Source organism: Elgaria multicarinata, chromosome 4 (assembly GCF_023053635.1).
Source record: "Elgaria multicarinata webbii isolate HBS135686 ecotype San Diego chromosome 4, rElgMul1.1.pri, whole genome shotgun sequence".
Lineage (NCBI taxonomy): Eukaryota > Metazoa > Chordata > Lepidosauria > Squamata > Anguidae > Elgaria > Elgaria multicarinata.
The window spans coordinates 127,189,038-127,202,411 of NC_086174.1; the positions used below are offsets into that span (position 1 = coordinate 127,189,038).

The window sequence follows — 13,374 nt, forward strand, 5'->3', positions numbered from 1 at the left end:
AAGCACCATAGGAAAAGACAACTACTGTATGCTGGAGGTAAGCCATAAGGAACACATGCTGTAAGAATATAAAAAACACCTGTACTAGATCAGACAAAGGCCCATTTATCCTGTTTCCAACAGAAGCCGTTCAGATGCTTCTGGGAAGCCAATATAGTGCATCTAATCATTATAGAGAATAACTGCATTGTTATGGAAACACTTCCCCATTTGACCCAGAGCACTTGGATTAGGGAAACGGGATGAATGGAAAATAGTTATACAACTAGCAGTTATTGATGATGTCATTCCGTAACTCATATTAATGCCTGCTGTAACCTTGCTGTTTATGGTGTTTGATCTTATAAATGAGACCATAGTAGATTAAGTTACTTATGAACTACTTAATCCCAGCTGAATCTTCTGCACATGAGTAATTTTAACCCTGAGTTACCTTTTGTCCAGGTGTTTAAATTTGAGCAGTGAGATCAAGTATTTGATAGTTGAGTTACTGAAATGGTCCTAAATGCTCTGATGAACTGAACTATCTTCACATTTATTTGGATTAACACTGGAAATACTTTATCATTTTACAGATGACAGAACGTATCATTTCCAAGCCGAGGATGAACAGGACTGTCAAATGTAAGTTGCATTAATATGTTTTTCTTTGTTATCTCTGCTGTTTCACTTGCAAATGACAGTGGTGTCTACAGTAGATAAAATAACTGCTTCTTATGTGAGGAGAAGGATGTCCCTCAATTCTTGCCAGCATATGAACTCAGCTAGGAAGACTAAAATTTCTGTAATTACAGTTCATTTACAGGGAGCAGTGTGAAAAATGCAGAACCCTGACATTTTATGTTTAAGAAGCAAATGATCTTTAGGTTGGTCAGTTTCAAATATTGGAAAATTTTCAAGACAGTCAATATAAATCGGGAACAACATTTTTATACTTCCCCGTAACTAGAGGATGCTTTGCCATCAAGTTTCAGGCATCTGGAAAATGTTTAGTTTTACCTGATAATACATAAAATGCAAGGAATTGTGGCCTAATACAACAGCCTTACTTTGAATGGCCACCCGTGATAATTCTATCTGGTTAGGAGTCAGCTTTCTTACTGTTGAACACTAGCATCTTCTGCAGTCCATTATCCACAGTGGAAGATTCTTAGAGCCTACTGTGAGTGATTTCCCTCTTTCTCTAGCACAGGGATATGCAAATATTTTGGCACATTTTGAAAAAGTGTCCCAGGCACTATCACAAATTGCTATGGGGTGTGTGGTTTGGGGCCAGGTTATTTGAAGGAACGCCTCCTCCCATATGTACCTGCCCAGCAGGGCCAGTGCTACCATAGAGGCCACTCAGGCGGCCGCCTAGAGCGCCAAGCTAAGAGGGGCACCGGGCACAGCGCAGCACTCACGCGTGTTGGCTGTGAGCCGGCCCGGCCCGAGGATTCAGCTGGGCCTGGGTGGGCGAGATGGTGCCCCGCGCCCGCCCAGCCGAAGCGAAGCCAGGGACGCTGGGGTAGGGGTGGGGCGGCTCCACATTTGGACTTCTAGAACCACCCAGTAGAGAGAGAGAGAATGTATGGGTGAATGGGGTGCATGGGGTCTTTGAGTGAATGCATGTGTTCACGCGTGTGTTTGTTTGGAGTGAGTGATGCTGAGTGTGTGTGCGCGCGCGTGTGTGAGTTGTGGGGGATGATTTGGAGGTGATATTCCTATTAAATAATGCATTTTAGACCCATAGACATTCCTTTCCAATTTGTTTGCTATAATTGGCATGACGTATTTCTTGCACTTTAAAATAAATTTAGCAGTTTCAAGTTTTGTGCTTTTTATTTTTCCCAGGAAACATATGTTCTTAAAAATCAAAATTGGCATTTTTGGGGGTGGGGGTGAAAATAGCTCACCTTGCCTAGGGCGCAAAATAGTCTGGCACCGGCCCTGCTGCCCGGACCTTAAGATCATCTACAAGGGCCCTTCTCCATGAGCCCCTGCCAAAGGAAGCGAGGCAGGTGGCTACTAGGAGGAGGGCTTTCTCCACTGTGGCTCCCCGGTTGTGGAATGAGCTCCCCACAGAGGTCCGCCTCGCGCCTACACTGTACTCCTTTCGTCGCCAGCTGAAGACCTTTTTATTCTCTCAGTATTTTAACACTTAATTTTAACTTAAATTTAAATTTTACTGTTTTAACTCTGTATTTTAATTTTATATCAATTTTGCTGCGTGATTTTTATCCTGGTTGTGCTTTTTATACTGTATTTTGTATTTGTGCTTTTAACCTGTTGGTTATTTTATTATGGTTTTAATTTTTGTAAACCACCCAGAGAGCTTCGGCCATTGGGCGGTATAAAAATGTAATAAATAAATAAATAAATAAATAAATAAATAAATAAATAATAAAATGCTGGGAGTGCCCCTCTTTCTCTGGATTCTCACTTTTGTCGTGCCCTCCCCACTTTTGTCTCCACCTCTGTTGAAGTCAATGGAGCAATATTGCTCTATTGACTTTAACAGAGGTGTGGGAAAGGGTCCCCTGGCCAAAAAACACTGGAGGGAGGTGGCAGTCCACCCACCTCCAAGGACCTTGTTGCCCCAAGGGTCCATGGTGGTGGTGAGGGCTTCTCCCCCTCCTCAAGCCATTTTTCAGCAGGGCACCCTTTTTTTTACCTCTGTTAATGCAATTACATCACTCTGTTGACCTTAATAGAGGTAGAGAGCAGTGTGCGTGTTGGGAGATGAAAGGGCAGCCAAGCTAGATGGAGAACAGCACAAGGGGCCTTGCAGTCACATGGTGGGCGGCCCTGGGGGGAGATGTGCCAGTGCGCTTTTGGTTGCCACATTGCCAACCCCCTGCTCTAACCTATCCTGCGATGGGAATTTCATGCAGCCAACCCTGAAGTGTTGATCTGAGAACATCTTACCTCCCTTGAGTGATTATGTAGGGCCAAACCTCATAACCTTCAGCATGGTGGCTCCCCTCCTGTGGAATTCCCTGCCTCTGGAGGTCAGGCAGGCTCCAACGTTGTACTCCTTTCGGTGCCTCCTAAAAACATCTTTATTCCAAGAAGCCTTTCCTTAATATGCAGCCTTGAATCTCTGTTTTTGCTTCTTTTAAATTTTGTTTTAACTGTTTTATTCTGTTTTTGTTTTTATTTTATCTTGTACACTGCTCCGAAATTTTTCAATTTTGGGGAGCGGTATATAAATATTCTAAATAAATAAATAATAAATAAATAACTGTAATCCTTATCTGCTTTTGTTCAATCTTCTTCCTGAAGGATAGTAGCCAGATTACCAGGACCATTTTAAATGGGAAAAGGTGTGACTTTTTTGTTTTGGTTTTTCAAGCTGGATATCGGTGCTACAGAACAGTAAAGAAGAAGCTTTAAATAATGCATTCAAAGGTGATGACAGCACAGGAGAAAACAACATTGTCCAAGAACTGACAAAAGAAATAATCTCTGATGTACAGAGGATGCCTGGAAATGACATGTGCTGTGATTGTGGAGCTCAAGGTGACTTTAAAATGTTGATGTGATAATTTATTAATGTATTTTATTTTATTTATTACATTTATATACCACCCATAGCTGAAACTCTCAGGGCGGTTTACAAAGATTAAAACACGGAACATTAAAAACTAATATACAAAATTTAAAACCATAAAAAGTATAGAAACAGATTACATACAGTATTTATTTATTTCACTTATAATTTTTTTGTCCTCCCCCTTCCTAGGCTCCTCAAAGCAGCTAACAAATCATAAGCATATAAACACAATTTAAGCTAATTATACATAAACATCAGAAACACTGCTACTAAAGGCCGTTGATGTGCTTTAACGTATTCATATTATTATGGATGCTTCTTTCCCCATTTATTTTCAGTTTTTTTTTTGAGTGGCTGCATGATGCTGTCTTGTGATTAATGATTCTGGGAGTGGTTCACTTCCCTGTGCTCCTTCTGCCCCTGATGTTTCAGAATCCAGTCCCAAATCTTTAAAATCAGCACTGGTAGTATCCATCTCCCTTCATTTGTAAGACAGAAGTAAGACATTGGGACTGTTCACACAGCACGCTAACACACACTTAGTGGTTGAGTGTGGGTTGTTTTAAACCATGGGTTGTTCGTGGGTTAGCGTGTTGTTTGAACATGGCACGTGTTCTTCAGGTTGACTTATTGTGTTGTCTGAAAGCAGCCAGGGTGGCTTGTTAACCATGAGGTGTTTCTTGTTAACCACCCTGAGCAACCCAACAACAAAACATGGGTTCTCAAGGTGGCTTTTGAGAAAATAAGCCACACTGTATGGTTAACAAGCCACCCTGGTTGCGTTCAGGCAACATGGTAACAACCCACGGTTCAAAACAACCCACATTCAGCCACTTAGTGTGGGTTAGCGAGTTGTGTGAACAACCCCGCTGAGAAGCATTCACTCAGCCAACATGGCGCTATGCTTTATTTCTGCCTTTCTACACTGGGCTGATGCTGGATTGCTTGGTGGCAAACAGGAATAGAGTCAGCAAGTTAGGGTTTACCCTTTCGTCACATTGGCATTACCCACAAGCAAGAGGCCAAGAGAATGAGCAAGACATGGTACCTTTGCCTGTTAGGTAATTGCATTTTCCATCATGTATACTAATAGTGAGATGAAGTGTTGACAGCTATGTAGCCAAAACAGGGCAATTGGCAAATAAGAGGGAGATAACAGCATGCCTGCAGGAATCTCAATGTTGCAAAATAAATAAATAAATCTGTAGGAAAGGTGCCAATGTTCAATAGCCACAGAATACTGAGTGTCAGGGTGGTTGACGAGGAAGGGGAAATGGAATGGCGTATCCCGGAAGAGGGCATTTCTTCTGTCTGTCGGTACAGGAACATTCCACACTGCAGCACTGTGCTGCAGGGCCCACTTATAGTTTGTTTTATTGCGATTTAGTCAGAATAACAATCACATAGGAATAATGAGCCTATTGACTTAGAGCAGGAGCGGGCAGGAGGTAGATCTCCAAATGTTTGGGCTTCAGCTCCCAGAAGCCCTTGCCAATATGGCCAATGGTCAGAAATGCTGGGAGTTGAATTCCAAAACATCTGGAAATCTATTTTCTGCCAACTCTTGACTTAGAGGAGTTTGGGAGTTAATTTTTACTAGGAATGCCATCTTTCCTGCTTGTATTCACATCTTGTAATTTTTTCCTCTGGGTAGTAGTGTTCTATTTTAGGCTTCATACTTTTTATTACTTGGTATGTAGTTTATTATATTGCAGTAGAATGCCTTCACATCCAACATAAAGGCTAGGTCCCCATTCTGTGGGGTTGATTTCCCTTGTCTCACCATCCATTTATATTGGGTTGGATCTAAACTAAGTTTATTGCTCTTGGAATTAAGGGCAACTAACATAGTCTGGATCCAACCAACTGTAATTAAAGTATGAACACTTCTTCAAAAAGAGTGCAAAAAAAATCTGCCGTGTGTGTGTGTGTGTGTGTGTGTGTGTGCGTGCATGTGCATGCATGTTTCTCTGTCTCTGTATGGGAAGCTAGAGTTCTTAGTCCTGAATAACCAAGATCTAATTGTTGGGTGTATGAATCAGTTTAATATTCTTTAAGAAATTCTGTCATTCCACTACCCTGTGTAATCCAGGTTGTTTCCTTATTTCATTTTCAGATCCTACATGGCTCTCAACAAATCTGGGCATTTTAACTTGCATTGAGTGTTCAGGAATCCATCGAGAACTTGGTGTCCACTATTCCAGAATGCAGTCACTCACATTAGATGTGCTGGGAACATCTGAATTGCTGGTAAAACTAAAAAAAATGTTTCTGTCATTCAAAAGCTGAGTTTGTCTGGTCAGGGTATTTCTGCCCATCACTGCAATTATAGATTTAACTTTTACTTAAATGTCTTGGTGATTTCCCAGCTTTTGCAAGGGGTTTTTCCCCATTCTAAAAGTTTGTAATGCCTCTTTTAAGGCTTTATTTACTGCCAGTAAAAGCTTCAAGCTAAATTATGCCATTATGTTTGCTATTTTGGCCCCATCCCCTTTCAGCCCTGCCCACCACTGGAATGTGGCACTCGAAAGCTTCTCTGAAAATGAATTTGGCTGTCAGGCTAAAAGAAATTCAACACCCTTGCTCTAAAGGAACTGCAGATGTAATGTTGTAATATTAAGATGCAATATTTCCGTAATAAACTTGTTGAATTACTATTTGTTAAGGAACCTTGTTTGTAAAGTAGGACATTTCAGATGCAGAATTCAAGCACTCTGTTTTTCTGTGAACTTTACACCTTTGTCTTGGGAAATGGAGAAAATTCATGGCTTCTGAATTCATTTGCCTGACATGCTGGTATTTATCTTACTAGCTTGCTAAGAATATTGGGAATGCGGGATTCAATGAGATTATGGAATTTTGCCTGCCTGGAGATGAACTAGTCAAACCCAATCCAAGCAGTGATATGTAAGTATGAAAAATGGAAAATGCAGAGGTGTGAAATAGTATAGTGGCTAAGACTGGGTTCAGACAACATGATAACCAATGGTGGTTTAAATAGTCGATGGTTGGTTATTTAACCCATCATGGGTTGTCATGAGGTATGGAGGGAGTTCTGCTGTGCAGAGCTGGCTATTTGAACTATCATTGGTTATCGTGTGGTGTGGAGGGCGCCGTTGGTTATTTTGGCAGCCACAAAGTCGCAAGCCAGAAGCAGTCAAAATGGTGGCTGCCACTCTCGTCCAGCTGGCAAGATAGATTTTCCACAGCAATGGCTGATGGGATACTGGCAGGAGGACTGAGAGGGGAGAGAGGGGGGGATGAGTGAGTCAATTCAGCGTGGACTAATAGTCAACTCTACACTGATCCTAATCCACAACAAGGTTGATTATTATCATGTTGTGAGGGGAGTACCCCCTAGTTTAACAACTGTCGAGTTGATTATTACCCCACCATTGATTATTGTGTTTCATTCTTATTAGGAAACTACAGTGGCAGGGTAACTGAAAATTTGAACTCTCTGCTAGACCCAGACCCCTATTTTTGTTTTCTATCCCTTTTTGTGTCATATTTCTAAACACATGAGGTGGTTCATAAATTTCTAAGGAAATGATAGGGAAAGGTCAAATGAGGTGAAAACCAAACTGTGTTTTTATTTCTCAATAAAATTTCAGTCTAGTAGCAATAAGCATGTGTTCTTCACTTGCATTAAAAATAATCTGGTGAACAACCTGAATGTAAGTGATGAAACAAGAAAGTGTGTGTGTGTGTCTGTGTGTGTTAGCAAAGAAAAATACTGGATTTAATATTACCTGGACAAATGGAGACTAAAGCCTGAAGAACTGGTATTTGAATAGAGCATACTTGATTTGATTATTCTCTGTAGTCTGTAACAGACCTGATGTTAAAGCATACATGACAGCAAATTTAAACAATTGACCTCAATCTAAATAATGAAAAAGAGTAACAGATTATTATTTTTTACTGTTTAGCTGATGGAACATGTTGGCTGAATGACCGCACAGTTAGTTATAATTTAATTTGCAAAATATATTTAAAGTTTTCCCCCAAAGAGCTAAAGAAAATAGGGTGTTATAACAATGACCCAAATTTACGTATCTATTTTGTACTAATTAATCACTTCATTGTTTGTAATAGTCAAGTTAGTATTTGTTGACAAGGAACTGATCATTAATATAAAACCTTCACGTACATATCAGAGAAGAAAGGAAATTATACTAGAAATAAAACCCAAACAGTTTTTATGAATTTTTTTTTTGGCGGGGGGGTAAAGTTGCACTTAGAATAATAATTTTTAGTGAGATTAATGTCTGAACAGCTCATGTCGACTCATACCTTATTTCAGGAATGCAAGAAAAGATTATATTAATGCCAAATATATTGAAAGAAAATATGCAAGGAAAAAATATTCTGACAATGTAGCCAAACTACAAAGCCTCTGTGAAGCAGTTAAAACAAGAGACATTTTTGGATTGGTTCAAGTGTATGCTGATGGTGTGGATCTAACAGAGAAAATTCCACTAGCAAATGGGCATGTAAGTGTAGAAACCTTCTCTTATCTATTATATGAATATGAACTGCTGTATATATGGAAATGGGATCATAAGTAATTTATAATATTTTACTAATATTCATTATCACTCTTGAGATGTTATTATTTGCAAAAGAAGCCAACAAAAAAAGTTTTGAAAAATAGTGTCCTCCAATCTGTTAAAAACATTTAAAAAATGCATTATTATTCCCTGCTCTTGTTGTTTGTTCCAGATGTCAGTTTAAAAGCTGCTTTGCAACCTTTTAGATTAAGTGCCAGCAGTCTGATTTCACTGTAGTTCAGGTGAAGCCCATCTTTTTTGTACAGGTTCAGCTTGTCACAAAATGTTCTGTAGTGTATACTAAATTAAACCCCTCCTCCTAGCACCACTATCTCATCTATGAATTGAGATCCCTCAGCTCTGCCTGTCTAGCTGGCCCTGTGCATAAAGTAGAATTTTCAAAAATACCACTTTTGAGGTCCTGGCCTACCTTGCAACCTACATTTTTCTTCCACTACCTCATGATAACAATTCCCAATGTTCTTGGTGCCAGCATGCACTACAGCCATTGACTCTTCCCCCAAAATATCTACTAGTTCTGCACTTCATATCCATAACTTTCAAACCAAGCAAGCAAGTTAACATATGGAAGGAAGTCAACATATGGTCAATAAACCCTTCCTTCTCAGTTCCCAGTTGATGAATTTCCCACTACTAAGACCCCATTAAGCCATAGAGGTATATCTTGAGTGCAAAAGTATATCAGTAGATTATCTGTGGGATGGGTCCCTTCTAAAGCATGTTTCCCCCTTACTCAGATTTTTTCTTTCTTTCCCAAGACTCACAAGATGATGCTTTCGTTCTGTATAAAAGCCAGATTTTGATAGGATGGCCAAAAACAGTCATGGTTTGTTTTTTTAAAAAAAATTGTTTAGTACAGTGCAACAATAAACATGGTGTTTTAAAATATTCAGATTTTTTTAAAAAAAAATATCACTGTGTGCTATCAGTCAGAAGGCACGTAATGTGTTTGTTATGATTCCAGGAACAAGATGAAACTGCCCTTCATCTTGCTGTAAGATCAGTTGATCGAACCTCACTTCACATAGTTGACTTCTTAGTACAGAACAGGTGAGTAATTCCAGAATGATTCCTTTGCATTTCTATTTCAGTACTCAAACTGAGGAAGTCAAAATCTCAGTCAAATTATTTGTTTGATTGAGAACTTGGTGAAAATGTGTAATCATCTCATATAAAGCACATACACATAACTTTATTGTATGTAGGCAAAGGCCTTTACAATACATAAGAATGTTAAAAGGGAAGAGAGCTTTCCCAGTGTAAACTTTGATTTAATTAAAAACCATTAGAAAATTCTGCAACACAGATTTTGTGGTCTGGACAACTATATTATTATCTAAAGCTTTTACCTTTCTCCTGTATAGTGGCAACCTTGACAAGCAGACATGTAAAGGTAGTACAGCTCTACATTACTGCTGTTTGACAGATAACGTTGAGTGCCTCAAACTGCTGCTGAGAGGGAAGGCTTCCATTGAAATAGGTAAAAGGGTAAAGAGTGCCCTTCTACTCCTGTATTTTTCATTTATTGTTCCCTGCGAACATACAGGCTTGCAATATTTTTTACTATTTCTTTCACATTTAATATAGATCTTTTTAGAAGGCAATACTCTGCCTATAGACACCAGTAGCTGGGGAACATGGGCGGGAGGGTACTGTTGCACCCGTGTCCTGCTTGCGGATTCCCGGTTGACATCTGGTTGGCCACTGGGCGAGCAGCGTGCTGGACTAGATGGACCCTTGGTCTGGTCCAGCATGAGTCTTCTTATCTTCTTATGAGAAGTGCAAACTGTTGAGCCAATATTGTAAATGTGTATTTTTAAGTTAGTGTTCCAAACTTTATTTTTATTTTGCTACGCTGCTTTAAAAGTTTTCCTGGTTTCTGTGAGTTGTTATTATACAGTAAATTACTGAGTTAACCCAATGACACAGGAACAAACTGGCTAATACTATTGAATCTCAGCAAAACGTTCAGCAAAGCTAAGGCTTTACATCTTACAATGTGTGCATGGTCAATTAGTGCTAAACATTTTAAGTCTCATTGATAATTTAAGCACTTGCATAATTGGCTCCTCCTGAAATCAGAGGGTCCTTTAAGTGTGCATCTTTGGACGGATTGCACCCAGTGTTCAGTTCTTTCACTTCAGATTTGAAAGCCACTTCCATTTTTAGTAACACAATTTAAATTGCAAACAAGAATATAACATTTTCCTTCCATTGATTTATAGCTAATGAAGCTGGGGAGACACCACTTGATATAGCTAAACGCTTGAAACATACACACTGTGAAGAGCTGGTAAGATTTATTTTTTCGAACTGTTCTTCAGTGAACTCTGTTAGGTTATTTAATAAGGCTATGAGAAAAAGAGGCGGCTAGCTCTGGTGCTATGAAATGTCAAAAGAGGTTTCTTTATTTTTCTTATTCGAAATATAAAAATGTTCAAAAAACTTTCAACCAAACTTGTACAACGCTCAACGTTTCGGATCTGGAGATCCTTTGTCAGGAGCTTATAGATATTTCTTTAAGACTGCAGTCGTGTTCGTTCTGTCTCCGTCAGCAGTCAAACTGTTCTGGTAAGAGCTGGTAAGATTTATTTTCTCAAACTGTTCTTCAGTGAACTCTGTTAGGTTATTTAATAACACACAGTGGACAGTATCCACTGCTGCTCGTCGACGTATGCTGTTGGTGAACCTCCAGCGGTATGTCAATAATGTAAGCTTGTATGACTGGTTTTCCTGCAAAAGTTGTTACACTGTTGTTATAACAACGTTACACTGTTGGTATAACGCTAGAGGTCAGTAATGCTAGCAATGCATTAAGAATGTAAGTAGACTGAAAGTGTTGGGCACTGCCAGTGAGGTTTTCGTGGCACTTTCTTAAGAATGGTGGACACTATCTAATAAATATTTGTTTAGTGGATCTCCTTAGAACACTACCTGCTTGCTTTATATTTTGTAATCTAGCAAAGATACCTGAATACAATATTTGAAATGCTACATGCATGTTTAAGTTGCTGCTTTTCTCGATAAACAATATTGAAGCAAAATGCAATGCTTTTGTCCTCCGATACTGCTTTAAATATTTATTATTTTATGTTGAAACTTCGGTTTGCAAAAGTGCTTTTTTTCAGTGAATCTTTGTTAACTTCACAAAGGTGGTTTTGAGGTAGGGAAATGGACAGGGAACCTAATCTGGGTGTCCAGTGCAACTCCCTGAATCCATAACTGGGATGAGATTTCAGACCTGATCCTCCTGGGTCCATTCTGTCTGTTCAGCCCTGAATTCCATTGTATTCAGTTCTGGATGGTGCTGCATCAAAACCAACTGTTTTCGATGGGATAGTTAGTCTTCGTATAATTTCTAAGCTGCAGGAACTACTTTCATAATTAGTCAGAGCTTGGTTATCTCAGGGCGTAGCTACATGTTCAGAGGAATCATGTGGTATTCCTGGGAATGCTGGAACACAGATGGATTTGACATGATTGTATGAGCCTAGAATACTTCTCCTTGACACACTAATTTTCCATGGGCAGGAGTTATCTTTACATCTTTTCCACAGGCAGGAAGGGATTTTCTTAAATCTTTTTTACTTGGAGAAGCATTCAGTCACAGTCTTAGAAATACTGTATCATCATTTTTCTGAATGCGTAGCTCAGAGATCAAGAACTGAAGGTAGTCAGTCATGGGTCCTTTTCCTACCTCCATAGGTGTCCCTCGTGTACAATATCTGAAGACCAGTTTTTGGTGGTGTGGGGGCGTTGACGTGGTCCTTACTTGAGTGTGCATTATTAGCTATGTGGGCAAGACCTCACTATCACAATTGCCATGCAATCCTTTAAAATAAATTCAGCATAACTTTGCACTTAAAAAAGAGAGAGAGAAATGGAAGGGGAGTAGAAAGGAACCTGACGCCAGATCTGTTTAAAGAAAGCATATTTAAACCATTGACATTGACTTTGCTTCATGATGCTTAATTTGGTTCCTTAGCTCACGCAAGCCCTGACTGGAAGGCTTAATTCTCATGTTCACGTTGAATATGAATGGCGATTACTTCATGAAGATCTGGATGAAAGTGATGATGATGTGGATGAAAAGTTGCAGGTATTAATTTAGATACTTGTGGCTTTATTGTACTATTTTAAGAGTTTTAATTTTTTGGGATAAAAGGCTGTTTCGAGCTGGGGCAGCAGGTAAGGAAATAGGTATGAAGAACGATGAATGATTCATTCTGCTAGATCATCTCTTCCACTGCTACTTCTCTGTATGCTTGTGTATGTGTTGTCATGGGCAGCTATCACATGATGTTTTCTTCTCCATATCTTCCTTTAACTGAGAGTGCTTTCAGACAGAGGGCTCCTAGCACTACCAATCAAAAGGCATTGGACAGCAATTCTGTCTTTTTTTCCTTAAAAATTTTTTGCTGTAAGGAAAAAGATGGAAGAAATGGTGGGAAAACACAGGAGGGTTAATGAAAGGAAGATGACAATGTCTGGAGCCTATGTAAAATTATGTGAAAGAGGCAGGGCAGTGGCATGATAAAAGCCTTATCTAAAAGCATTCTGACCCAGCCATTTGTTTGTTAAAGTTCAAGAAGTTGGGATCCATAGTGATCCTTAGGACAGTGTTTACTCCTGTAGTAGTACTGCAGTAAAATAATATACTGGCCACACTTTGGAATGAACTGCATGACAGGGAAATAGAGTTAAGTCCTTTCTGGTCTTCTCATATTCTGGCCACTGGGGGAAAGAGTCATGATATCCAATACAAAGAGCGCCACAGGGTGTGGCTCTGCCTTCTGCAAGCATCTGTGCTTAGGTTATTGCTATCAAACAGTGTTGACAACATTTCGGTGAGCAACACAGATCCTGCGTGATGAAGAGCATGAAGACCTGGGATCGGCAGTGAATGCCCTGCCTCTAAGATTATATTACTGGCACTTGTCTGTTGCTGCAACTCAGCACAGATGTACTGCTCTGTGAACAGGGGAGCCATTGCCTTGATGGAACCCTCCCTACAGTGATCTGCCTTTCCTTGCCACACAGGAAAACACAGAGCATCAAACCAGGCAAGCACAAACCCTAACTATTGATCTGATATTTAGTAATTATCTACCCTTGTCACAAAACCTTTTAGACGCTATTGGTAGTGGCAATTTGCTCTGCAATTCATTGCATGCAGTGCATGACATGTCTTTCAACCTCTTTACTGCAGGAATTTCTGGAATAGAAGCACTTCCAGGAATAAATCCTATATTCGCTGCTGTTACA

At 39.7% G+C, this 13,374-nt stretch overlaps 1 protein-coding gene across 2 annotated transcripts in view; it reads left to right on the forward strand.

The window, feature by feature from the left end:
• Positions 1–13,374, forward strand: part of ASAP2 (ArfGAP with SH3 domain, ankyrin repeat and PH domain 2) — a 98,299-nt gene that overhangs the window by 67,422 nt on the left and 17,503 nt on the right. For both annotated transcript variants that reach the window (XM_063125143.1, XM_063125144.1), the window contains exons 13-21: positions 576–624; positions 3,335–3,501; positions 5,652–5,785; positions 6,348–6,442; positions 7,842–8,031; positions 9,074–9,159; positions 9,474–9,589; positions 10,335–10,402; positions 12,095–12,208. In XM_063125143.1, the coding sequence (XP_062981213.1) occupies positions 576–624; positions 3,335–3,501; positions 5,652–5,785; positions 6,348–6,442; positions 7,842–8,031; positions 9,074–9,159; positions 9,474–9,589; positions 10,335–10,402; positions 12,095–12,208 (1,019 nt within the window). The remainder of the gene's footprint in view (positions 1–575; positions 625–3,334; positions 3,502–5,651; positions 5,786–6,347; positions 6,443–7,841; positions 8,032–9,073; positions 9,160–9,473; positions 9,590–10,334; positions 10,403–12,094; positions 12,209–13,374) is intronic.